The following is a 24,854-nucleotide window of genomic DNA, read 5'->3' on the forward strand; positions in this document are numbered from 1 at the left end:
ATTTCAAAACGACCTGACTTGGACAATCGCCAATTCAAACTGGGTGATGGCAAATAGAGTTAATAGTCACGATATTTTCATTTGCAAATTCATGGATTTAACTAAATTTAACTTAGAAAACACGTGCAAAACACGTGCAAGTCATGGAGGTAATGATAGACAAATGACAATTTAACTTAGAAAACACGTGCAAAACACGTGCAAGTCATGGAGGTAATGATAGACAAATGACAATTTAACTTAGAAAACACGTGCAAAACACGTAGAAAACATGTGCAAAACATGGGTGATGACGATCTTTCTTTTATTTCCTTCATGCCTTCGGCCTTATTAGTGTCACCAGATCTTTTAACATCCTTCTAGAGCGAATAGCTTATGAATTTTTCTGGCTTCCTCTGCTTCCTCCTCCTCGTCTTGTTTCTCCCTATAAAGTCCCCAGTCTTTGGACCGGCGGCTTAAGCGCCTCCAACAAGCTGTTCCTAGAATGAATGCTGAGATGACATTAGCGAATTATGGGAAGTCGTTCAATGAGGGCAATGACACGTTCAAAGAGTACGGCAAGGGATCGAAAGGCCAAACCACGATTGAGCCAAGCATATTCTTCAGGGAGTCCGAGTTGAGGCTAGGGACTGTCATGCAAATGCTCGACATCGTCGACAAGATGCCCCGGAGGTCGTTTTTGCCCCGGGCCATCACGTCAAAATTACTGTTCTTGACCCAGCGGCTACGGGAAGTGAAGGAGCTGTTCGCTGTGCAAGAGGGCTCGGCCTCGGAGCACATGATCCTCAACGCACTATGCGAGTGCAAGAGGCCACCCAATCGAGGTGAGACAAAGCGGTGCGTTAGGTCCGTAGAGGACATGGTCGACTTCGCGTCATCTGTCCTCGGCCGCGGCATCACGGTCCGAACGACAGAGAACGTCAATGGGTCAAAGCAGAAGATCGTGATCGGCTTGGTCAAAGGGATCAAGGGCGGACAACCCACTGAGTCAGTGTCGTGCCACCAGATCCTATACCCATACTTGTTGTACTACTCTCACACCGTGCAAAGTTTACGAGGCCGAGATTTTAAACTTTGTGAGGAGGAGTAGGATTAACCACAGGGTCACTATGTCATCTCGACACATCGTCGTGGAGACCCGACCACGGTGCATTGGTGGCACTCGGGTCCGGACCCAAGCAAATAGAGGTGTGCCATTGGATCGTCGAGAATGACATGACGTGGACGATCATGGATTGAGCGAGGAATCACCTGATTAAGGCGAGTCCATGTGCTCAAATAAAAATGGACCGTGTGATTTGGTGGGATTCACGTGGTACCTACATGAACCCACCATTGTTAATAATTTAGATTCAATGTAGTTCATATTCGACACTCAATCATAATTTCTCAAGCTTTGCTTTTTTCCATTTCATCCATTCTTCTCGGAATCAAAGGTTGCAATGTTGGTTGGACCAGGAAGCTTTTTCCTTCTAAGCTTTTTCCTTCTATGTTTATTGTGGGCATCCCACATATATTAGATGTATGTTTATTGTGGGCATCCCACATATATTAGATTTCCTTTCCTTTTTTATTTTTAGATTTTACTTTCGCATATTTGATTTATGTCGAAAAACGAAATTTCCTAAAGAATAATATTAGGGCTCTTAATTTATTACATCAAATAAAATTTGTTTAATTTCCTTACCATTTATGAATTATATTTACATAGAGAAAGTAAAGACGTTATAGGAGTACCTAGTAATATGCCGAAAATATTAACATGAAAAAGTTATGTATAACGAGGCATCTTGATATTTTCTTGTGAGCACTTCATGGATGATGTTACTTTTTATCAATCCAAAATGATGATTTAAAATAAAATTGTTATTTTATGCAATTGATTTAATTGAATTTTTCCTTTTAAAATTTCCTGTTGGAAGTAATTGTGATTATAAATTTCCACAGCCTATCGGCCGCAGGAGGGGGCAATGGTGTGATGGTGATGCGGCGATTGAGCGGGATCGTGCGGCGGTCGTGCGACGATCGTGCGGCAATCGTGCAGCGGTCGTGCAACTTTCGGCAATCAAGGTCACATCATGTCATTGTTTTCGCCTGCTCATAAACCAATGTTTGAACAGAATGGCCTTGATGGCTGCAACATCATAGCATCTCGTTTTGACGTCCATAATTCTTGTCAGGACGAGTGCCTACCTGCGAAAACATAAAGTCAGAGCAGCAGTGGATAGAGCAATGCTGCTGAGGACCAAGCTGCAGTGAGTCCAAGCAGTGTGTGTCCTCCATTGAGGATATGATAATGGCAGATGCACTCGCCACCCCCCTGATGGCTAGCAGTGTCAAAGCCGCGGAGAAGATAATGCTAGATGCACTCGCCAAGTGCGAGAGAGCACCAAGCCGCGGTGAGTCCAAGCAGTGTGTCCTCCATTGAGGATATGATCGACTTCGCCACATTGATCCTAGGACAAAATGTGGCGGTCCGGTCCACAGAAAGTATCGAAGGTTCGAATCGCGAGATCCTAATCGGACAAGTCAAAGGGATTAACGGCGGTGAGGTGACCAAATCCTTGACTTGTCATCAGATTTTGTTTCCTTATCTTCTCTATTATTGTCATTCAGCTCCAAAGCTCCGGGTTTACGAAGCAGATTTATTGGATCCAAAACTCAAGACCAAGATCAACCTTGGCGTCGCCATTTGCCATCTCGACACATCGGCTTGGAGCGCTAATCATGCAGCATTCCTCGCCCTAGGGTCTAGTCCGGGACATATCGAGGTTTGCCATTGGATTTTTGAAAACGACGTGACATGGACGGTGGCCAATTGACACAGAAGATGAAAGTTCCAGCGGTTAGGAATTGAGTCGCCCATGTTCAACCTCAAATTCGAGTTAGGTTATTACTGATCACGGATCAAAGATTCTTCTTCTTCTTTTTCTTTTTTTTTTGTGGGTCAGAATGACGGATTATAGTGATGACTTGCTCTGTTATGATTTAATGCCTACTCTCTCAACTTCATTTACTACTTCTTCGTATATTTTGACAAAGCGCATGATGCGTTGCGGTGCCAGTTTTAGGTAAAAAGCGATGTGACAAAGCACGAAGTCATGTACCTCGTCCCAAGTCTTAAAGTCTCAAGGCCGAGACATACTATTGGCAAATTGGGTTTATATTAAAGGGCATAATTGTCATTGTATTACTTTAGCCCTAAACCCTATGTATATATTGTAAATCACTTCATCAATGCAAGTGAGTTTGCCCAACTTCTACAAATACTGTAGTCTCATGCGATTCCGAAGGGGCATGGTATGGCATGAGAGTGAATAGTTTCATGTCTTACGTAGGTCTGTCCGAGTCCGCTAGAGAACAAAAGTCCGAGCTGCAACTACTGAACGCTAGACTCTAGAAAACGAAATTTAAGGCCAACTAACTTAAGGACAACTGCAACACATTCGAGGTTGAACAGACGAACGTGGGTCCACAGATCAGCCATTGTTTTGATGTTAAATTTGGAATCTTATCCACAAATAGAACGTAAGAGCTTTAGGTGAAATATCATATCTACCCATTTCCTCGAGCTTGCATATGCACACGTTATGAGATTAAAGTCAATACTCAAAAGAACTATTGAAAAGTTTGATCCCATTATGGAAAAAAGACGAGGCTATAGTTGCTTTTGTCCTTCACTTCGATCCAAAGCAATCCGATCGATTCTCAAATCAGGATAGGTGCTGCATTGGCCATAACACGAAGACTTAATCCTCCAAATCACTGTTTCACGATGCATTGTGCCATTCATAGCACCATTATCACACCGTCTGTAGAATGCATGGAGTTGCTTTTCTCTGCCCGTGTACTAACTTTTTTGAGTCTCGGTCCCCACTCTTACAGCAACACTTTTCATGGCGCCTCGTGAGGTACACAGTCATTACACCGACGATTGACTAATGTTCCTAATCTCCAAAATTTGGTGGAGGGTCTATTCCCATTTCTTTGTGATTGAGTTGATGAGTACTGCTCAAAACCAAAAGAAGACGCTGCCAATTTCTTTTAGAGCGATGTTGAGATCGTCACGTTACTATTGAGGAATAAGTCAAACAAAAAGCGAATGCGCAAGTAATGAGGTAAAGTTAATAATAACTAATACGAGTCATGCTGTTTGATGCGTCATGCCACAGGGATATCACGCACAATGCACCTATAAATGAAGATATTCGAGTCTTCGAATAATTAGAATGAATTATTTCTAATAGCTATTTGTGGTTTGTCCACGATCAACACTTCCTAAATCGATTACCGGTGATTAATGCGGAGAATAACTCAAGTTTGCTACGATGAGTAAGAGGATGTACGTGCTGTGAGTCGACATTGGCCCACTTAAAAGCTTGCAATAGTCCCATCCGACATTTACGTTTGCCTACAAGCCTAACATTATATACATGGGAAAATTCATCCTCGAAAAGTCAAAAGAAGGTGCACCCAATTTCTTTTAGAGCGACATCCAAATTGTCACATTATTATTGTCGAGGGATAGCTCAAACAAGAAGTAAATGTGCAATCAATGAGGCATAGCTTATAATACCTAATACAAGTTGAGCTGTTCGATGTGTTGGATCACATGAATATCACACACGATACACTCATAAAAGAACATTTGAGTCTTCGAATAGCTAGGATGAGCTGTTCACGGTAGCTATTTGTGGCTCGTCCGGGGTCGACCCTTCCCAAATCGATCTCTGGCGATTAATGCGAGAATGACTCAAATTTGCCTCGGTGACTGATGGTCATGTGGGCTGTGACACGACGTTGCCCCACGTAAAGGCTGTCAAGAGTCCTAATCCAACATTTAAGTTTTGACCATTGCGATGGAGTACGCAGGCCGCTCAGCGACATTTATCGGCCCGGTCGACTCTGCCCTCTCGAGGCAGCGCAAGCCGACAAGGTTGCGATGGCTTCGATGTCCGACACGTGCTCGTTCAGGAAGTTAAAGATCAACCATGGAGTGGCAATTTGCCACCTGGACACATCAGCATGGAGTGCCACCCACTGGGCCTTTTAGGCCCTAAGGTCGCAACCAGGTCGATTGAGGTTTATCATTGGATATTTCAAAACAACCTGACTTGGACAATCGCCAATTGAAACTGGGTGATGGCAAATAGAGTCAATAGTCACGATATTTTCATTTGCAAATTCATGGATTTAACTAAATTTAACTTAGAAAACACGTGCAAGTCATGGAGGTAATGATAGACAAATGACGATTTAACTTAGAAAACACATGCAAAACACGTGCAAGTCATGGAGATAATAATAGACAAATAACAATTTAACTTAGAAAACACGTGCAAAACACGTGCAAAACATGATCTTTTAACATCCTCCTAGAGTGAATAGCTTGTGAATTTTTCTGTCCTCCTCCTCCTCTCCAAAGGCCTCGCAACTTGATGCCGCCGACGCAGCGGCCTTCACAACTAGCCACCAAGGGCACCCTCGCCGACCAACTCCTGGCCTTCTGTGCCGCTGCCTGGTGCTCTGCTTCCCGGACCCAGTGGCAGACCAGACCTAGTTGCGACCCTAGGGCCAGTGATGCCCAATGGTCTCACTCGCGCCAAAGCGTTATGTGGCAGATGGCCACGCTGTGGTTGATCTCCACCTTTGTGTTGGGATCGAGCACATCCAACGCAGCTGGGTCGAGGCCCGACGTCATGGTTGGGACAATTAAGGGGATCAACGGCGGGAGGGTGACCAAGGCCGTGTCACGCCACGAGCTGCTCTTCCCATACTTGTACAACTGCCAATCGGTCCCCAAGGTCCGAGTCTACGAGGCGGATCTGCTCTATGCCAAGACCAAGGTCGAGGTCAACCACGGCATGGCCATCTGCCACATAATGCATTAGCGACAGCGAGACTACTAGGCGTTGCTGGGCCTAGGGTGTGGCCGGGTCTGATCTGCCATTGGATCTTCCCAGTTGAAAAAGGGTAATCTGGACGACATCTTACCGGGCAAAAGGGACCCCTTGGGCTTTTTATCCCGGCCTCAATTCTCTGAAGAAGGTTCTCAGCTCCACTTCTATTCATGGCTATGCCACTGACAGGGACGTACTCGCCGTCGGGGTGTTTCTTCGAGTTGGTCGGGTGCTTCTCGAGGCTCGGGGTGAGGTCCAGGTAGCAAAGTAGGTGGGCGGCGGCACAGAAGGCCTGGAGATGGTCGGCGAGGGAGCCCTCGGCAGCAAGCTTGGCGAAGGCCGCTGCGTCAACGGCGTCAAGTGGCGAGGCCTTATGCTGACGCTCTCGGGGCGAACGGCTTGTCGGAGGCGCCTACGCTGCCAGTCCAAGGAGGAACAAGAGGAGGAGGAGATCCCATTATGCTGTTGTAATGCTGAGAATTAGCCTCGAAGTTTGATTAGTATAGTCATATTAAACTGTCAGTTCAGGAAATAAAATCTCGATCTTTCCATATTGTATAGTAAACCCAATGTCATTTCAATCTCTATACCTATCCTGAAAAATTTCAATAATACCCACAATTATTTGAATAATAGCGCTATACATATTCTTAAGCAATGGATGTATCAGTAATTTCATTGTGTCATTCGATTGCAGAAACCTTTTCATAGATATATATGTCAAATCACAGCTTGTTTTCCTTTTTAAGTTTTTTCCTCTTTTGCTCGCATATTGATGTGTGCCTTTTTTAAGTAGTTGGAACACAAATTTAATTGTTTTGTTCCCTCCTAGGGTTTTCAAAAGAAAAGAGAAGCGTCGCACGTCGTTGCACCCAAGTTATAAGTACCACTAGAATAATAATTAGCACGTCATCAATGTTTTTGATTTTTGAGTTTTCACTATTTGATTTGTAGCATACTTTATAGATCTCGATTAATCTATATATGTTATTCTATCACCAATGAAAAAATAACTCAAAAATTACCTTTATACATGGGCAAACGTGTCAATTGTATCTCAAGGAATGAGATAACTTTCCTGCTACAATACTATAATGTAAAAAGATAATTTCAACATGTCATTAATTGGATCATATTGTAAGTGCTAGCGTGAAAGCCACTGTCATTAGTAGGAATAATGGTGGCCTCTCGACCATGATTATCTCATGCCAAGAGAAGGCAACAGACTAAGTAAGTTAAGGTCATCATTGACTAAGAAAGGGGTAAAAAACCCAAATAGAGAAATAAATGATCCCCATTACTAAACAATAGAAGGAGGAAAGTTACCGAATAGCAAGATATTTAATTTGTCCATTTGTAGCTACTTATTTAGAGTTACTTAGAATTAGACCACTTCGAAATTTTTTTTGGTAATTGTCCATTTGTAGATGACTTCTTTTTTACTGAATTGAAATAGCAAATTTGTATTCTGCTATGTAAAAATCATGTTAGATATCATTTTTGTTTTAAGAACAGGAAAAAAAAAATTAAAGCGTGACATGAAATCGGTAAAGCAAAGAGAGAATAATAAGGACAATGCTAGCCTAATGATGCCAAAAATACTTCAAAATAATGGTGCATTTTGAGCCTTTAGTATCACTTCGAAAGCAATGAGCTATCAAAGATTTGATTAGTTAATAATTCAGCTTCATTAGTAGAAGATTGCAGGCATTTTATGGAAGAGAGAAATGAACAATTTCGTTTAATTTAATAACTTAATATTGATATAAAATCTATTTCATATAAGACAACTTCAAATCCACCTAGCAAATTTGAAAAGCAAATTTTAATTCTCATGCAATAAACTAATAAAATCCAAGGTAATGAGATCTGAAAAATTCCACTCAAAATTCCAGATTTCCCAAGGAAACCTGGCACACAAGTCTTCTGGATTCCTTGGGAAAATATGGGGTCAAGATTGCACCACACAATCATCTAAGCTTTTTCCATATCGTAAATTTGTAGGAATTGGCAAGAGTCAACGTAATAGTAGCTACCCATCTCACTCGGATTGAAGCCCGACAAAATGGGCAACGTTGGTCTCTCAAGGCCCATTCCATGATGCAACTTTCATGGTACCCATGGTAACACTCGAGGAAGCAAAACCTCTCTCCTTTCTTGAAACTCTCGAGGCAAATCGCACACTCTTTAATATTGAGCTTCCACGTACCGTCTCTGGGCACCACGATCACGTTCAGGGTTACCTTCCCAACCTGCTGTCGCAGGCGCCAGTACCAACAGACAAAGCCGAGGAGGACTATGATGTTCGCGCAAGCCAGCAGCATCCTGCGGGAGGCTGTAAAGTGGAGATAACCCGCAGTGGCGGAATAGGGAGGAGGAGGAGGCGACGGAGCGACTGAGGGAGGCTAAGGAAATGGCTGTTTCTTCTATGAATTGGAAGACAACTGGTCTGCGCCTTTAAGCTTTGATTGGTTAGGAGATTCAATAGTTAAAAAATGATGAAACGATGTTGTGTTTCAGTTATATGTTTGGCCTCTTTGGGAAACTAAGATCACGTTAGATCACTATATGTGAGAAGAGTATCAAATTTGCAGCGTTTGACAGTATATTTCACTTGTAAAGAATGTTAAAAGAGGCATGTCAAATCCTTCTGTTATATATAATAGTAAATCCAATCCGAAATTTCTGTCGTGGCTAACTATAACCCAAAGCATAACGAAATTTGTATCGAATCTTCTCCACATCCGTTCCCTAAAAACAAAAGTCAAATCACACCTTTATTTCCTTCATTAGTTTTTTTCCTCTTTTGCTCACATATCCATGTGTGCCTTTTTAAGAAGTTGGAAAACAAATTATATTATTCTGTTCCTTCTTAGGGTTTCTGGAAAGAAAGAAAAGACACTCGTCGCACGTTGATGCACACAAGTTATAAATATCATTAGAATACTGTTCTATATGTCGCCACTGGACAAAAAAAGAAAGAATTAACAATGATGACATCGTCACTAAAAATTGATATTATGGCCTGCTAAATCGTTTTTTATTTTTCAACAGTTGAAGCACTCTTTATAAATCTGAATTTTTCTACATATTTTTTTGGAAACAGAATTTAGATTGTTTTATTTATGTACATCAAAATTTTTGAAGCTTATTCTATCGACCGATGAAAAAATAAATCGAAATTTACCTTTCTTTCTGAGTGTACATGTCAAATTTAGAGTTGAGAAACTTATTCAATGGATTATTTTGTGGCCATTCATACTTTGTTGAAATCGAACCAAATGTAATTTTTTTTAAATGATATCCCATATTAACAACTTCAATAATTCAATTAGTAAAAAGATATACGCATCTCCTTTGCAAAGAAAAAATTCATCTTCATTTATAAGATATATTCGCATACAATCATTATTATTACAATTTTAAAGGTGTGTATCAATTAACTAAAATAGAAATTCCCGACACTTATTATTACAATATTAATCTCAAAATTCATGATTGCATTTTAAGTTGCATGACCTTAAGATCATACGGATACTACAGATACTTGAGGAAATTATAAGAATTATATCAAATAGCTTTGAACATAATTAAGAGAAAATCGTTAAAAATGAAAGTAAAAAACTGTGCCAGAAGGAAGAGTAGAAAGAAAAGGCAAGAGTGAAAGATGATAAACTCAGAGTGAGACTGTGATATTCCTTATTGGAAAATCTCCATTAACCGCAAGAATACTTGCCCGCTGCACCGCGCACAATCATTTTTAATTGGCATTTTTCATTCGTAATTATTTCAATTATAACATTAAATAAAATTAGGATGCTACTCTGTACTTTTATAATTTAAATCAAAAAATATAACGAACTAAGTCGTTACTTAGAGGCCACAAATCAGAAAAAATATGCACATTTTATAAATAAAACCAAGCAATCGCCATTTGTATTTGTTCAGCTATCCCTGTAGAGCACAAAGAGGATCGGCAGATTTGGCACATAAAAGTGAGAAATTCAAAATAAAAAGCAAAATAGTAAGTAAGTTAAAATAATTTAGGATGATGATATAAATGATTTCTACGTAGTTTCTAAATTTTTAATTTATTTAATGTGATCTTATGTACAATTTAATCCCTAAACTATGTGAAGATGTTCACTATTCAAGGATCATATAATACATTAAGTCAAAATTCAGAAATAATTTATGCCATTTTCCCTTATAATTTCAAGAAGACGGATGTTGTTCAACTTGCCTACGCCGGAAAGCATACCGACCTCGCGCGGTACTTACTTTTACTTCGGAACGTATTTATTACACGTGTTTAGATATAAATTAACTTGATAAAAAAAATGCACAAAAAAAGTCGGACGTGACAAAAAACGGAAAAAGAAAAGACGATCTGGTCGGCGAGTCGGCATGGTCGGAATGGATTGAAATTAGCCGTGCCGTCGTCGTCGTCCCAAGATAAGCGCGGATATCTCGCGTCGTCGTCGCGATGTAGGCATTATCAAAAGTCAAATCCACCGTCCAACCATTTGCCGACACTCGCTCGATCCGCCAGGAAATCTCGCGCGTCCCCTCGAATCGACAGCGTCGGCCCCACCACTAAATACCCCCTTCGAAACGCCTTCTCGATCCCTCACGCATTTTCACAAACACCTTCTCTCCCCCCCAGTCTCTCTCAATCTGCAGGAAGAAAGAAGAAGAAGAAGAAGAAACCGAGAGAACCGATCATGCCGTACTACCACCGCAGCGAGGAGGACGACATCGAGTTCGACGAGTACGACCCCACCCCATTCGGCGGCGGCTACGACATCTCCGTCACCTACGGCCGCCCCCTCGAGCCCTCCGAGGAGATCTGCTACCCCTCCACCTCCTCCTCCACCGGCGGCCTCGAGGACGACTACGACTGCCCCCACTTCGCCTCCTCCCACGACGAGCCCGCCGCCTACGCCGAGGACGCCCTCCAGGCCGAGTACAGCAGCTACGCCCGCCCCAAGCCCCGCCCCGGCGGCCCCCTTCGGCGGCCCCCTCCTCCCCAGCCTGGATTCGGCGGTCCGGGCGGTCCCGGATTCGGCGGTCCGGGCGGTCCCGGATTCGGCGGTCCGGGCGGTCCCGGATTCGGCGGGCCCGGCGGTCCCGGCGGTCCCGGCCCCGATTTCGGACCTGGGTACGGCGGGCGGCCGGAGGAGGAGCCAGGCTCTGGGTACGGCCGGAAGCCTGATTACGAGAGGCCTGGATCCGAGTATGGTCGCCGTCCGGAGGCTGAGTACGGTTCCGGGTACGAGAAGCCTAGCACGGAGTATGGATCCGGGCACGGCCGTCCCGGATCTGAGTATGGATCCGGGCATGGCGGCCGGACCGAGTATGAAAAGCCGAGCTCGGAGTACGGATCCGGATATGGCGGCCGCACCGAGTATGAGAAGCCGAGCTCGGAGTACGGATCCGGATATGGCGGCCGGACCGAGTACGAAAAGCCCAGCTCGGAGTATGGATCCGGATACGGCGGTCGGACTGAGTACGAGAAGCCGACCGTGGAGCCGACCGTGGGATATGGATCGGGGTATGGTGGCCGGACCGAATACGAGAAGCCGAGCACGGAATATGGATCCGGGTATGGTGGCCGGACCGAATACGAGAAGCCGAGCACGGAATATGGATCCGGGTATGGTGGCCGGACCGAGTACGAGAAGCCTAGCACTGAGTATGGATCCGGATATGGTGGAAAGACCGAGTATGAATCTGGTGGGTCCGAATTCGGATCCGGGTATGGTCGCAAGCCCGGGTATGGTGAGCAGGAAGGCGGTGAATTTGGGTATGGCGGCAGGCCACAGAGGACTGAGATCGAGAGGCCGAGCTATGGCGGCGGCGAGGACGAGCCTCCAAGGAGGCCGAGCTATGGCGGCGGCGAGGACGAGCCTCCGAGGAGGCCGAGCTATGGGACCCAGGAAGGGGAAGGGTTCGAGAGGCCGAGCTATGGGAGCCCAGGAGGGGAAGGGGTTCGGGAAGCCAAGGTATGGGAGGAAGGAGGAAGATGAGGTTATGGACAACCAAGGTATGGGAGGAAGGACGATGATGAGGATGAGGACAAGCCTAAGAGGTATGGGAGGAAGGACGATGATGAGGATGAGGACAAGCCTAAGAGGTATGGGTATGGCGAAGAGGAGGAGGGCTATGGCCGCAAGAAATATGTAAGTTCCATCGATTCTGTTTTCCTTGGTGCAAAGGATGACACTCTTTGTGATGTTAGGATCGTTGGTTGCATAGTCCTGCCAGTTTTCTATGTAATTTGGTACTTCTTTGTTTTCGTTTCGATGCGATGGATTAATTATACTGTTGTCCTGTCTGCTATGGATAATGTGGTTACATACATATGCTGCTACCCTTCTCTGAAATCTGGTCCTCACTGCTATTGTCCGATCTTTTTAGTATGAGTAGTTTCTTGGCATGTATATTGGTTGAACCTAAGTTACAAGGGATTGAATTAGTCATTTAACGGCATTGGCATCTAATTTGAATGTCCAATCTAAGTTGTAGTCCGGGCCTGCTGAGGTTACCTGAAGTGATGCTGAGATGCTCTTGCACTGATTACTCTGGACAGCTAGATATCTATCGTTTGAGCAATGGATTTTCCTCCGAAGTTGCATGAGAGAGTGGCACCTTTTAGTGAGATCAGCATTACTGGGAAATTCCCTTTTATCTATAATGAAGAGTGAAGACACTTTTGTTTGCTAATCATTCCACATAAGTAGGAATACAAGCTCTTGTTCTTGTTGAACACTTCCGCAAGAGAATTTTACGGTCAGGCAAGTGAATCATGTTCCATAGAGGAGAGGCCCTAATATAGGCTTGTGGATTGTCTTTGATGTTATCCAGCCAGTTGGGGGAGGGAGGAAAAGTGAGGTATTAGCCACTGAACTCCTTAGGTTACACTCCTGGATATATTTATATATATGCATCATAAGCTTCCGCAGATTGATAAGGCCAGGCTACTGAGTCATGTTATTTAGGTTGGAGGCCATAAGTTAGTTTTGCCAACTTTCTTTGACTTTGTAATCACGGTGTGGAAGGAAGAAAAAGAGGAGCATTCACTGAACAACTCCTTAGAGTATATGCGATCTCATACTTCAGTAGTCTAGTTAAAATGTACATACAGGTGAAAATAAATAAAAGTATAGAACAAGTAGTCAACCCTCAATCTTTCCCAAACACAACTTGTCCCCCCATCGCCTTTACTGGAAAAATTAAAACCCTTGGAACTTCTGTTTTCAGTCAATTGGATCCCCAAGTTCTTGGAGTAATCCAGCTCTACCGGAACTTGATTAAGCTTATTTGCTCGAAGAGAGTACTAGGTCAGAGTCTGCTGTAAACTGAATTTGGGATTTAATTATCACACATAATCAAGAGGAAGGCATGCATTGATTCACATGGCTGGAACTGTGACTTTGTTTTGGTTCCTGACCACTTGTGACCATTTACATGTTAGAACTTGATTGTATGCCTTTAACAATAGATTAACTTCATTTTGCCTGTTTTCTCCTATCCATCTCACAGAAATGTTTCTTCCTCCCTCTATTCATTCTTTCTGCACTGTTTGACCTGTCTCATACTTAGATTAATGTTATAGTCGTGACTGTGCCACATAGCATAGATTAAGTTCTTGTTCAGACTGAAATATAGTTTGGGATGTGTCAAAGAATTTTTTAATGGCGTTTTCACTGTTAAAACACCATCTTCAACCCAAGTCGGTAGAACTCGGATATTTGCCTCGCTCATACTCTATTGGAGTGTGAGCTGTTTATGTTTAGCTTTCACCCCCTCTTGCGCCCCATGTTGATATGCTGAGCTATTCTTACATTGCAGGGAGATGACGACTCTGGTGATGATGAGGATGAGGAAAAGAAGCATTACCGCTCCAAGCATCACCACCACCACAAGCACCATGACGATGACGAGTGATCTAATCCTTGGTCGCCTCTTGATGGGAACCCATGCTATATTAAGCTACTAAATAAAGGGTTTCCAGGATGCTGTGCGTGTCGTTTGTTGCTTCTGTCATCTGCTTGAGTTCGTGACATACATCTGTGTTGTGTCTTGCGCTTGTCCTTCGAATAAATGCCCAAACATTTCGGGTACTTGAGGTTTTATGATATGATATGGTATGATATGATATGATCGTGACTTCATGTCCCTCAGACATAACGCAGGCTTGTTCTGATGTTTTACATGGCTACCCGGCATATTGTCAGAAAGCATTGGCGGTAATGGCGCATGCTTGAATGGACACAAGCAGTGCGTGGCTACTAAGATATGATTTCGATCCCAGCATGCGAGTTTTCATCTTTTCATGGTGAGATGAAGTTGGCCTGCATCATGCGAATCCTATTGGTGTGCCATGATTCTTGTCTAACTTGATATGTCGCGTATGAATCTAATACCTAATGATGTCCAAGTGGGGTATGGATTCGTGTCATTGTGTCGTGTAGTAGCGCAGGAATGCAATGAGAAGGGGACCTCGTGAGATTAAACAGATTTAACGGTTTCGCTTTTGACCAAGATAGGTTATATAAATATAGTATATATATATGAATCTAATACCTAATGATGTCCAAGTGGGGTATGGATTCGTGTCATTGTGTCGTGTAGTAGCGCAGGAATGCAATGAGAAGGGGTTATATAAATAAATAAATAAATATATATATATAGCTCGCTGATTAAATAATTTCTTCGTCTAGGGTGATGGGACGTGCTTATTCATGACATGGCGGTACGTAGGGTGGATGATAATTGCCACGTGCATAATTGCCGGGGGACGGGACATGTTACATATGGCTGCACTCTCTTTCGCGAACTCTTCCAATTAAAACGAATCTGTTAAGTAATTAACATCAAAAGTATATTTGGTGCTATATAATACGACAAATGAATCACCTCTCGAAAAATCAATTGAAATACTAGTTTCTAAAAAGTTGGATACTTATAAAACCATATATTATCTATATTTGCCCTCAAAGGGAGACTGATGAGATTATCGTGTAATTGGCAATTACTTATACTTATTTGCCACTGTATTTGCTCGATTTCTAGTATCTGCCACTTGTTCTCTATCCGTATTGCTTTTATTGATACTATAGATTACACCAACGTCAGTCTCCAAGTGACAAAATTTTCCATACTGTTCTGCAGCTAGTTCCGGAAGTCATATGAACTTTAAACCGTATATTCCAACATTAAGTTCTAAAACCTTTTTGCAGCCAATGCATCCTGGAACTTAATGTAGGAGATTTAGATCTTATATTTGAAGATGAATCATCACCACATACAATACTATAAAATGATCACCACATCGAATACTATAAAATGCATAAACAGTTTTTACTTAAAAGAATTATTTTTGAAGCATGCATCGTTCAATAACCAAGTATTAAATTAAGTTTTAAGAAATTAGTTGTGACCATGTACTATTGTGAAAGTCCGATCAAACAAGAAAACAACTCAGATTTAGGGTGATCATTCTCCGGTTAGTAACATATCTGAAGACATCCCTCTTCTCTAATTTGAGCAATACCACTGGAGACTGAAGAATTGGCAGCAGGAGAATTCAAGTTCAAGAAAGCCGTATAATTCAAATTGTGCGTGCCATAAAGCCAAACGAATCGAATTCAGGATATAAAAATTTGACTAATTTCTCAACCTCTGAAAAAGACTGTCTTATACCAAAAAAAGATATCTCGAAAAACTGAAACCTGAATTTCCCGCGCACAAGTTCATCTCTATATCAAAGATTATGAGAGTTATCTAAATTCTACCTAAAACATGGCTAGTTAATACTAGATTGCTCATGGTGACACCACAATCCGGCCGGCAACTTGGTCAAGATCTCGTTGACCAGTTGATGTAATTCTCCTTCCACTGCACAAACAAAAATCCAGCATAAGTTTAAAGCTGGCATCACGAATTATTCACACCACAAAAAATGCGGATATAAAACCGCACTAATGGTTCAAGAGATGACTATTGTGCATTCTAGCATGTCCCCAGCAAAGTCTAATCAAGTAAAACCTATATGTATACCCGCATTTGATCTAATAATTTTGCCATTTGCCATAAATGAGCTAAGTGGCTAAAAATCCGGGCACTCACCCCCTTGGATCAACATCAACGATGTTCATATTCTGCAACTGTTGAAGGATGTGGCGGGCGACAGCACCACTGCTCTTGCAGAAATGGGGTGGCCGACTTCCATTCCTTTGGCTCCCCCCATAAATTCTGCGGAAAGCACCTACGCCGAGCCCTCCTCTCAAGTATATCTTCCTCGCCATTGAGGCTGCAAATAAATTTTAAAATTAAGCTTGAATGGATTTTTCAAGAAGACCACTGAATTTAATATAACCCAAATGGAAAATCACTCATACCGGCTCTGATGTAATACCAGTCAGGATCATAGGGAGCAAGCTCTTTGAACGTGGCAGTCTTCACAATGTCAGTCCAGTGAGGTAATTCAATCTGTTCAGAGACATCAAAGAATCTTTAAGTACTAAGACAGAAACAATCCCTCTCACGAGCTTTACCAAAAAAAAAAAATCCCTCTCACGAGGAGCAAAAGCATATGTAGCTTAACTGAAGCGGATCTCGTTGCTAAATTAACTTTTCCAAAGCACTCGAGGTGCTTTTCTGAGTTTACATGAAGAATTAGACATTATATTACAAAAAGATTCTGAAAAGAAACAGCATGCTCAATGAAAAACATCAACAGCAGAGTTCCAGCAGTGAGAAGCATAGAAAGCTGCTTGAGTGCAGAGTTCAAATTCAAGCTACCAAAACATGAAATTCTATCCCAGCAGCACACCAAACCACAACACACGAGTATCAACCAAGACATTGTTGATCGTATTACAATGATCATCTTTATTGCATTGCGAAAACAATGCCTTGCGACTCCACGGACCCTTCTCGGCCACCGATCCATGGCACTTTTTTCTTCACAGGCATTCACTCAATCCGAAGCATACGAAAAATTTCAAAACCTCACAAACCAGTGCAACTCCGAAACTACTGCAAACAACAAGAACCCGCACCACCAGCATGATAAACCTCCCCGATTCTCCAATCCATTCGACACGCCAAGGCAATCTCAATCAATGCCGAAACGAACCACTAATTTGCACATCCATAAACCTACGGGAACTCCAAAGCCACCTTCGATATGAGACACAATGGCAGCCCTCTCAACCATAGAAAATCAACCTCACAGTGCAGCACGACCCAAATCGATACGAACACATCCAATCACGCCCTAGCAAACGCAAAACAAATTCAGCTTCAAAAAACATTCCCCGTAGTTCCAACTCAGCGCGCGCGCTTTTTACCTTGCCGGATCGCTTGAGGTGAGCCGCGTAGGCATTGACGAACTCGTGCGGCGACACGTCCTTCACTGTCCTCGCGGTCGCCATGGTCGAGTCGGTGCGCCGAGAGCAGCGAGACCTCCGTTTCAGCGACAGCAGCGACGGAGGTCGCGAGGTCGGGCTGTTTATATATGGTTAGGGTTTTTCGGTCGAATGGAGAAGATGGAGATCGAAGAGAGTGGGCCGGGAACGGATTGGGCTGGGCCCGAGAGGTCTTCGGAGGACTGGGCTTTTAGTTGGGCCAGCCCACTGGGGACCAAGTTGGGTGCAATATCTTTCAAGAATCACCAAGAATAGTTCATCGACACTGTCCTATGAGAAAACTCCTTAAAAAAAAAAAAAGCATAAAATATTTTCGTTTCCACGAAAATGTCTAGACGTTGATTATTTTCGATTGATCAATTATTTCAAGCTATTAAAAAAAATTATAATTTTTTTTTCAATTCATTCATTTTCTACCCAAAATAAAATAAAAAATAGAGCCTAATTGTTAATTTTTCATGACCCATATTCCACATCTTAAGAAACGCGAGATCTTGTTAAGATGCTTTCGGATCAGCAACTCCTTGTGATAAAAACAGAGTCTGTTGTGGTAGGACTAACATCGGAGCACATTTGGGGAATATCAAGTGACATAGGGATCTTTTTGTGTACTGCATACATCGACAAACTTGTGTCGATTAAAGCTGTCTTCTTTAGCCATGATGTTTCGGGTAAAAACCATGTGGTTCTTTCTTTTTTTCCTTCCTTTTGCTTTGTTCCGGTTCGTATCTGCACAAAAAATGATTCTTTCCTAGATAGAAAATTACATATATATCGAGTAAATATTTTCTTGGTAATGTGGAAAAATAGAGGACTAAAGTCATAAGTTTTTGGTCAATAATTGCCTCCATGATATCAAAAAAAAAAAAGGTGGAGAGGGGGTTGTAGGGTGATGGACCATGTTTCCATGTGGAGGAGTAGACCGCTCCATGAGGGTTGTGGCAGGGTGTGGTACCACACGAAGGAAACAAAAGGGTACTCTTCACGTCCCTTTTTCCTCTCCCTCTTTTTCATTTCTTATCTATCTCCTTTTATTTCCTCTTGAGCCGGCCGACTTCAATTTTAAAGACAACCAAAAAAGAAAAGAAAAAAGAAAACAAACCCCTCGATAAATCGACAAAATAGTCAAGAGATAAACGCTTGAGAGCTATCTCGATTCCGTTCAATCGTAATCAACATATAGGAATAATGATGAAGATAGTATTTGAACTTCGACTTAATATGCAATGTAGTTTCTAAGTTTTAGAGTAATATGCGATGCGATTTATGAACTTTTAATTTATTTAATACGATTCATAAATTTTTTTTTATGCATGTTCAACTTCATCATTAAACTATATAAAAATATTTAATGTTAACAATATTGAATATTTTTATATAGTTCATGAACTAAATTGAATATGTACTAAAATTCTAAATATTATATCGAATAAATTGAAAGTCCATGAACTACCTTGCAAATTGCTTTAAAATTTGGAGACTGCATTATATATGGAGTCAAAATTGAAGTACTATCAGTATCAATTTTTTTTAACGTCTTTCTAGGGGTGGTGTTTTGGGCTACGTATGCCAGAAAAAGGGGCCGAGAAAGGGGGCACGTTATCGATGCCGGAAGCGTCCAAATGGCGAGATTCAAGTGGTGCACGCCCGACAAAACAGGGGCGGGCCAGGGGAGGTTCGGGTCGTCGGCAACACCTATGTTTGATCGAGTGGACGCATCTGCCGACCGGAAAACAAAAGGAATAAAGCGCCCCAGGCCGTTCCAAATTTCGATCACCATCGTCGTCGTCGTCGTCGTCGTCAACGCCCCTCTCATCAGACCCTGCTGCTGCTGCCGCAAAAGTTGCAGGAACTCGAAACGTCACATCCGAGCGAGAATATGGCCATGCAGCTCCTTCCATCTTCAGGCGGGATGATCGGTGCCTGATGATGCTGATGATGCAGATTCGAGCTGAGTAATCGGGTTGGAAGTGGAGCTGCTGCGAGCGCCTCTGTCCGCAGAAACTAAGGCTCAGATCACATGCTTTTTTCTTTCTTTTTTTGGGGGGTGCCGCTTGTCGCGCATGCCGGAATTAACGAGATTTGCCTCCTCCTAGACATGTGCGGATCGATTTAAATTTACCCACATTTAGATCGAGAAGGAAAAGGGGGGCTGGGTTCTGTTTAAAAAAAAAAAAGATGATGCGTATGAGCTGCCACGAGGAGGAGCTGCATGCGGGGAATGTGCTGAACATGCTGTACAATTCATGCTGCTGCACTGTCTCCTCATGTTCACATGCCACGTCCCTCTCTTCCTCTCTCTCTCTCTCTCTCCCTTCGCTATCGTCCAAAACTCCATAGTCTCTCTCTCTTTCTCCCCCTCTCTATCTCCATGTGCTCTTCCCATGTGCTCTCCTTCTCTCTTTCCCTCTCTCTTTCTCTCTGGTCCTCTTGCCTGGCCCTTTTGAGGAAGCCACCCCCTCCTTCTTCCAAAAAGAAAAGATAAAAAGAAAAGTCTCCACGTCTCTTTCCCTTAAAACCCTAACTCTCCTGGCCTCATTTACACGAATGCCCTCCTCCACCACAGTCTTTATCCGGACTGCCATGCATGTGTCGGGTGCACAGAGCGAGAGTCCTTTATCATGATATCATATTCGGTTTAAGAAGCAGGACAAAAGCTTTTTTTGTCTTTGCCTTAATCTTCCGGATCATCCCATAGAACATTCTCTCCCAACGCAGGTTCCGAATGAATCTCGGGCCCGAGGTTCTAGCACCTGCAAGATACGGCTCTACTCATGGCATTTTCCCATATCACCTCTTCTTCAACCATCGCCTCTAAATTTCTCAGAGAAAAGGAAGAGAAACGAATGCCGCGAGGTTAATCCAAGCTCTGATCTGCTGCTGTTAGATGTAAGCACGTGGGGTTTAATCGATCTCGCGACATGTGGGGAGGGATGCAACAGGGGCAGCAGCCACATGCGCGTACATTGAAATGGCCTTTTGCTTCCATTCCCGTCCACCCCGTACTTCGCATGTGCCGTTCCAGACAGGCAGGCTTTTTGCAGCCCAAAGAAGATGGTTCGCAACTTGCGCCACTGTTCTTTCCCCCCCCCTTCCCGCGTCTTCTTTTTCAACCTTCAAATCCATCCTCAAAAAGAAAGGAAAAAGAAAGAAAACACCCCCAAAAAAAGGGGAAGAAAGATTTAAAATGAAGAAGGACCCACTATTCATATGCTCTTCTTACCTAAGTCCCCACCATCACGTCACGATTCAAATTCGATCTGGACCATTAAAGTCGTGCTGGGGGCCCAGACCTTCTCAACCCATTCATTCATTCCTGCATGACTTGATAATTTTTGATACAGTGATTTGCTGCTCCTGTAATTCCTCCTGTTCAGGAAGAGAGAGATATTTCGAGTTCCTCGTGCCCTAGACGTGTGGAGGAGGGCATTGACGACAACATTTTTACAGTCGTAAAGCAATGTGCGTATGAAACAACAACTAGGGTCTCTTTTGTTCCTTAGGAACATAAATTAGATTTAATAAAAACCTTAGGGTTTGCCAGCCGATGGGTGGCCATCATCTGCCTCATTTATTGCATGGGGGAAAAAATATCTTATCTTGCTCGTAGAGGTACGTGACACTAGAATACGGAGACTGTTCGTGTGCAACATTCGATGAAATTAATGTTGATGTCTTCTCAACCGTCATTTGCGAGTTAGGTCGAAAGGAATTATGATTTCCTCGACCATCACTTCGCCTATCGTGCTCTTTGGTCAACACAGTCTCTCCATCAAATTCACTCGATCGAGGTCGCATGCGATTGGAAATTCTTCTATTACCAACTAGGGCAATTTGTACACTTTCTATGGATCGTGAAAAGCAAATAGAGAAATGCATTATTTCATGAGCACGAAACACTATTGGTGTCGAAATTCATCTAAAAAGATTCATAAGCATGTCGAAAGAGCTAAACATGTAACATTTGATTCCATAGGCTTTATTTGGGAAACGAAGGAGGAGGAGGTGAACAAAATCGGGCAATTTTGAAAATTTTTCAGAAAAAATTGGACAAAAAATTAAAGAAAAATTATTCAAAAAGTCATAAACCTACTACTTATTTTTGTCAATTCAATTATAAACTTTTTAACTATGTCAATTGAGTTCTACATATTTTCAAATTTGGCTAAGTTAGTCAATTTGATTAATTTTAATTAGAAATCGCTGACATAGATACTGGTTGTCTTGTGTGATACAGACATTACTGATGTGGAAATTTTTTAATAATATTTTAATATCTTTTGAATTATCAATAATTTATTATTTTGCTTTCTTTCTCTCTTTCTTTCTTTTTTTACAGCTCTGGCAGGCGAGATCGGTAGCCGACCATCAACGGCCACAAGCGAGGGCCAACGAACCTTGAATACGAATATTTAGGCCACGTTATCCTTGAATAATTGTCTCATCGAACATTTTCCCTGTGCTTTCTTGGACTCGGTCTACATGTATACAAATCCCCATTTTCCACGTTAGAATTTGCTTCCGGCTTGTCCTCCATTTCCGGATCCATTTGTACCATCCGGAGATTTTTCTGGATTCGATCCCGCAAGATGTGGGTCAGTAAAGTTCGGTCGAAGAATGCGCGAGGACGCGCGAGGACTTCGGTGACAAACGGAATTAATTATAAGCTTAAACTACGAGAGGTCCGAACAATTTTCTGCAAGTTCCGATAGGTGAAGTCACTTCATACGTATATGTTTAGATGAGCAAATCGTATTCAAAATGCTTAACGATATGATATTCGCCTCTGCTTTTGTAAATTTAACTTCATGAATGAGGCTATGGTACAAGCGTGATAAAATTTCTTTTTTGATTTCTTGTTTTTATTTCTTTCACGTTAGAACGAGTTTGGAAAAATATGTTTAGTAACGTAATTTGATTTATTTTAAAATAGATTTACATTCCGAAATAGATTTGAAGAAAAATCGGAAAAATTTAAAATTTTTAACTTCCAGTTTAAAATAAAAATTGAGAAATTAATTTACGGCAGAAATAAATTTACATTACAGCAATTTTTGCTATGCGCACCCTAGTATCTCTCATTTTCCTTGGAAAAATGGCTTAGATTACAAATGAATTGAAAAAGACAGTTGCATTTCGTTTTTCATTAAAAAAAACAGGAGCAATAAAGAAAATGGAGAACGAAGATCCAAAGCAATGGCAATTCCGTAAAAATCCGCAAACCCGAGGGCCATTTCCCAAATCTCCATTACATAAACCTCGTAACCTATCTCCCTCCCTTCCTAAATAACACGTCCAACATCTCTCTCTCTCTCTCTCTCTCTCTCTCTAAAACATGAGCTCGTCGACAAGAACAAGATCAAGAACAGCGACGGCCTCCTCAGCCGCCGCGTCAAGAAGACGGCGGCGAGCCAGCAAGCTGGCGCGCGCCTGCATGAGCAAGCGGCGGAGGCCGGTCGGAGGCACGTGCTCCTCCTCCTCCTCCAATGACGCCGTCTCGGAGAAGCTGGAAGCCCTGAAGAACCTCATCCCGGTCACCAGGGACGGCGGCGACGACGCCGTCGCCACTGACGAGCTCTTTCAAGAAACGGCGGATTACATACTCCGGTTGAGGACCCAGGTCGTCGTCCTCCAGAAGCTGATCCACTTCTACGGATCGGCCGATCTTCCCGAGAAGCAACGCGAGATCGACGACGCTTCCTCTGTATTATAGTCTCCAGCCTCCCCCACGAGAAAAGACGATGGTTCTTCAGATTGAACTCCGACGGAAAAAATGCTTTTGGCTGGCGACATAGCAAGCGCAGAGGAAAATTCTGGAATATCTTGTACGAAATTAGAAGGAAAGAGACATCATTTGGGCTCAGATTGTCGTTGGACATCATTTTCTTGATTTTTTTTCTTCCTTTCTTCACTTTTATTTTCTCGTCGGACCGCATTTTTCCAAGAAAATATGTTATATATAGTTTCTGTCTTCTATCCATATATCTCGGTCCATTTTTTTTGTTTATGTAGGCTCCTAGTTTGCAATTCTCACGAAGTTCTTCTTATTTCCATATCATGGTGTATGTAATAGCTCAGATTAAACTAATTTCCCGTCGCTCCTAGACTGTTCCATGTGGGATGGACCGTATCAAAATTAGTCCAAGCAGTATTACCTTTTTAATATCACTAGTTAAAAAGGGCGGGAGGAGGTGATCGTCGCCGGCCCTCATCTCGGTGTTTTTTCTTAGAGAGAGAATGGAGTTCAAGGGGCGAGAGAACAAGAAAAAAATATCTTATAAAGAGGCAATGTGCATTCGAAGACGATGAATCGAGTTAAGATATCAAATTGGCTATGTATATCCATCCGAATGTTGCGTTAGTGTCTTCGGAGCACAAGAAAGCATGTGCTCTGGCCCTCTGGGATGTATGGTCGCTCTTTCGACGTTCAAGAACTGAGAAATATCTAGGGTCGGTGTGAATTTTCGAGGGATGATTTCAAGAACGCGATGGAGATCCGAGTGAAGAAGACGGGAGTGCCCCTGGAGAGATGCCGGGGGGTCGAGCAAGTGATTGGACGACAGGGATCAGTGTCACTCGAAACGAGACACGAAGGGAGGGAAGCACGTGCAAAAGCCAACATTTTAGGTCTCCCTCGTTCGCTCGCGTTGGTGGGATGATACGATATTTATTATTTGTTATGAGTTATTGTCGGGCTGGGGGGTGTGTGGAAATGTGTCAGCTCGGCTGCTCGGCTGCATTCCTTCACATGCCCCCTCTTTTCTTTCTTGCGTATTTATTGCTTGTGCGAGCGCGCCAACATAATGCCATGAAAAGTAGCTTAATATAAGTCTCTCGTGTAATGTCCAGTGCATGTGAGCCAAAGTCGGATGCGCTGTTGGGTTAGATGGATCCTGCATAAAGACCTGCGTCGTTCAGTCATACATGTGAGCTCGCCCGATTCATTTAAGATTTCGACGGCTTTCCTAGAGCTAGTTGGGCTATTCATGTGATGTTGTGGAATATTAAAGTAGAAGGAGAGAGATAGCCTCGCCCGCTCCTCTTGATTTCGTGCCCATCTAATCATCTCGTAAAGAGAGTGAGGTTAAAGAAGTATGGGGGAAGAGTTAAAGCGGGCGACTGATCATCAGGACCATTTACCTACCTTGGCTGTCCTTTTGGATGTTCATTGATTTTGGGTCACATTCTATTTCTTTGCTCATTCAAGGAGTAGACAAATTTGCAGATTGTATTCGCTATTCAGTATACCATTTATGGCTAAAGTAAAGGATGATAGCATGCCTCCTCACTCCTTGCCTTCCCTTAGTGCAGTGTCTTCTCAGTATTCAATGTGATTCTACCTCACTTTTTACTTACTAAAGCCATCTAAACATACATATATGTATTTATATATTATCAAAACTCATTTGTCTCCACGTGTACCAAACCCTTTTTTTTTGTCACTATTAGGATCCGTAGGTTTCATCGGTTACATTTGACCACACGCTATGACTCCTAAGATTTTCACCTTGGGATA

The 24,854-nt window shown here is 42.7% G+C and overlaps 3 protein-coding genes and 1 long non-coding RNA gene across 5 annotated transcripts; 3 read left to right on the forward strand and 1 right to left on the reverse strand.

The window, feature by feature from the left end:
* Positions 1-10,422: 10,422 nt before the first annotated feature.
* LOC104419417 (uncharacterized protein At5g39570) lies at positions 10,423-13,850 on the forward strand. Its single transcript, XM_039302552.1, has 4 exons — positions 10,423-11,459; positions 11,511-11,905; positions 11,960-12,082; positions 13,755-13,850. The coding sequence occupies exons 1-4, from the start codon at positions 10,625-10,627 to the stop codon at positions 13,848-13,850; spliced, it is 1,449 nt and encodes a 482-aa protein (XP_039158486.1). The 5' UTR covers positions 10,423-10,624.
* On the forward strand, positions 11,894-14,116 carry LOC120286044. Of its 2 annotated transcripts, XR_005546507.1 has the most exons (3): positions 11,894-11,905; positions 11,947-12,082; positions 13,755-14,116. It is a non-coding gene; the product is annotated as an uncharacterized LOC120286044 (long non-coding RNA). The 2 variants fall into 2 exon arrangements; XR_005546506.1 differs by lacking the exon at positions 11,894-11,905 and having other exon boundaries at positions 11,921-12,082.
* Positions 14,117-15,491: 1,375 nt separating this feature from the next.
* Positions 15,492-17,409, reverse strand: LOC104419418 (40S ribosomal protein S19-3). The gene is made up of 4 exons (XM_010031077.3): positions 17,261-17,409; positions 16,307-16,397; positions 16,035-16,218; positions 15,492-15,803 (listed from the first exon to the last, which is right to left on the reverse strand). Exons 1-4 carry the CDS (start codon positions 17,342-17,344, stop codon positions 15,731-15,733), a joined length of 432 nt encoding a protein of 143 aa, XP_010029379.1. The 5' UTR covers positions 17,345-17,409; the 3' UTR covers positions 15,492-15,730.
* Positions 17,410-22,637: 5,228 nt separating this feature from the next.
* LOC104419419 (transcription factor PAR1) lies at positions 22,638-23,445 on the forward strand. Its single transcript, XM_010031078.3, has one exon. It carries the CDS (start codon positions 22,674-22,676, stop codon positions 23,049-23,051), a length of 378 nt encoding a protein of 125 aa, XP_010029380.1. The 5' UTR covers positions 22,638-22,673; the 3' UTR covers positions 23,052-23,445.
* Positions 23,446-24,854: the final 1,409 nt, after the last annotated feature.

Source organism: Eucalyptus grandis, chromosome 9, assembly GCF_016545825.1.
Source record: "Eucalyptus grandis isolate ANBG69807.140 chromosome 9, ASM1654582v1, whole genome shotgun sequence".
In the NCBI taxonomy this organism is placed as follows: Eukaryota; Viridiplantae; Streptophyta; class Magnoliopsida; order Myrtales; family Myrtaceae; genus Eucalyptus; species Eucalyptus grandis.

Excerpts from the sequence above, each read along its gene's own strand:
- LOC104419417 (XM_039302552.1), top strand. The coding sequence starts at position 10,625 with ATGCCGTACTACCACCGCAGCGAGGAGGACGACATCGAGTTCGACGAG. Across the intron at positions 11,906-11,959 it reads AAGGGGTTCGGGAAGCCAAG|GACGATGATGAGGATGAGGA; the intron begins GTATGGGAGGAA and ends TATGGGAGGAAG. Across the intron at positions 12,083-13,754 it reads GCTATGGCCGCAAGAAATAT|GGAGATGACGACTCTGGTGA; the intron begins GTAAGTTCCATC and ends CTTACATTGCAG.
- LOC104419419 (XM_010031078.3), top strand. The coding sequence starts at position 22,674 with ATGAGCTCGTCGACAAGAACAAGATCAAGAACAGCGACGGCCTCCTCA.
- LOC104419418 (XM_010031077.3), bottom strand. The coding sequence starts at position 17,344 with ATGGCGACCGCGAGGACAGTGAAGGACGTGTCGCCGCACGAGTTCGTC. Across the intron at positions 16,398-17,260 it reads ACCTCAAGCGATCCGGCAAG|ATTGAATTACCTCACTGGAC; the intron begins GTAAAAAGCGCG and ends GTCTCTGAACAG. Across the intron at positions 15,804-16,034 it reads GTTGATGTTGATCCAAGGGG|TGGAAGGAGAATTACATCAA; the intron begins GTGAGTGCCCGG and ends TTGTTTGTGCAG.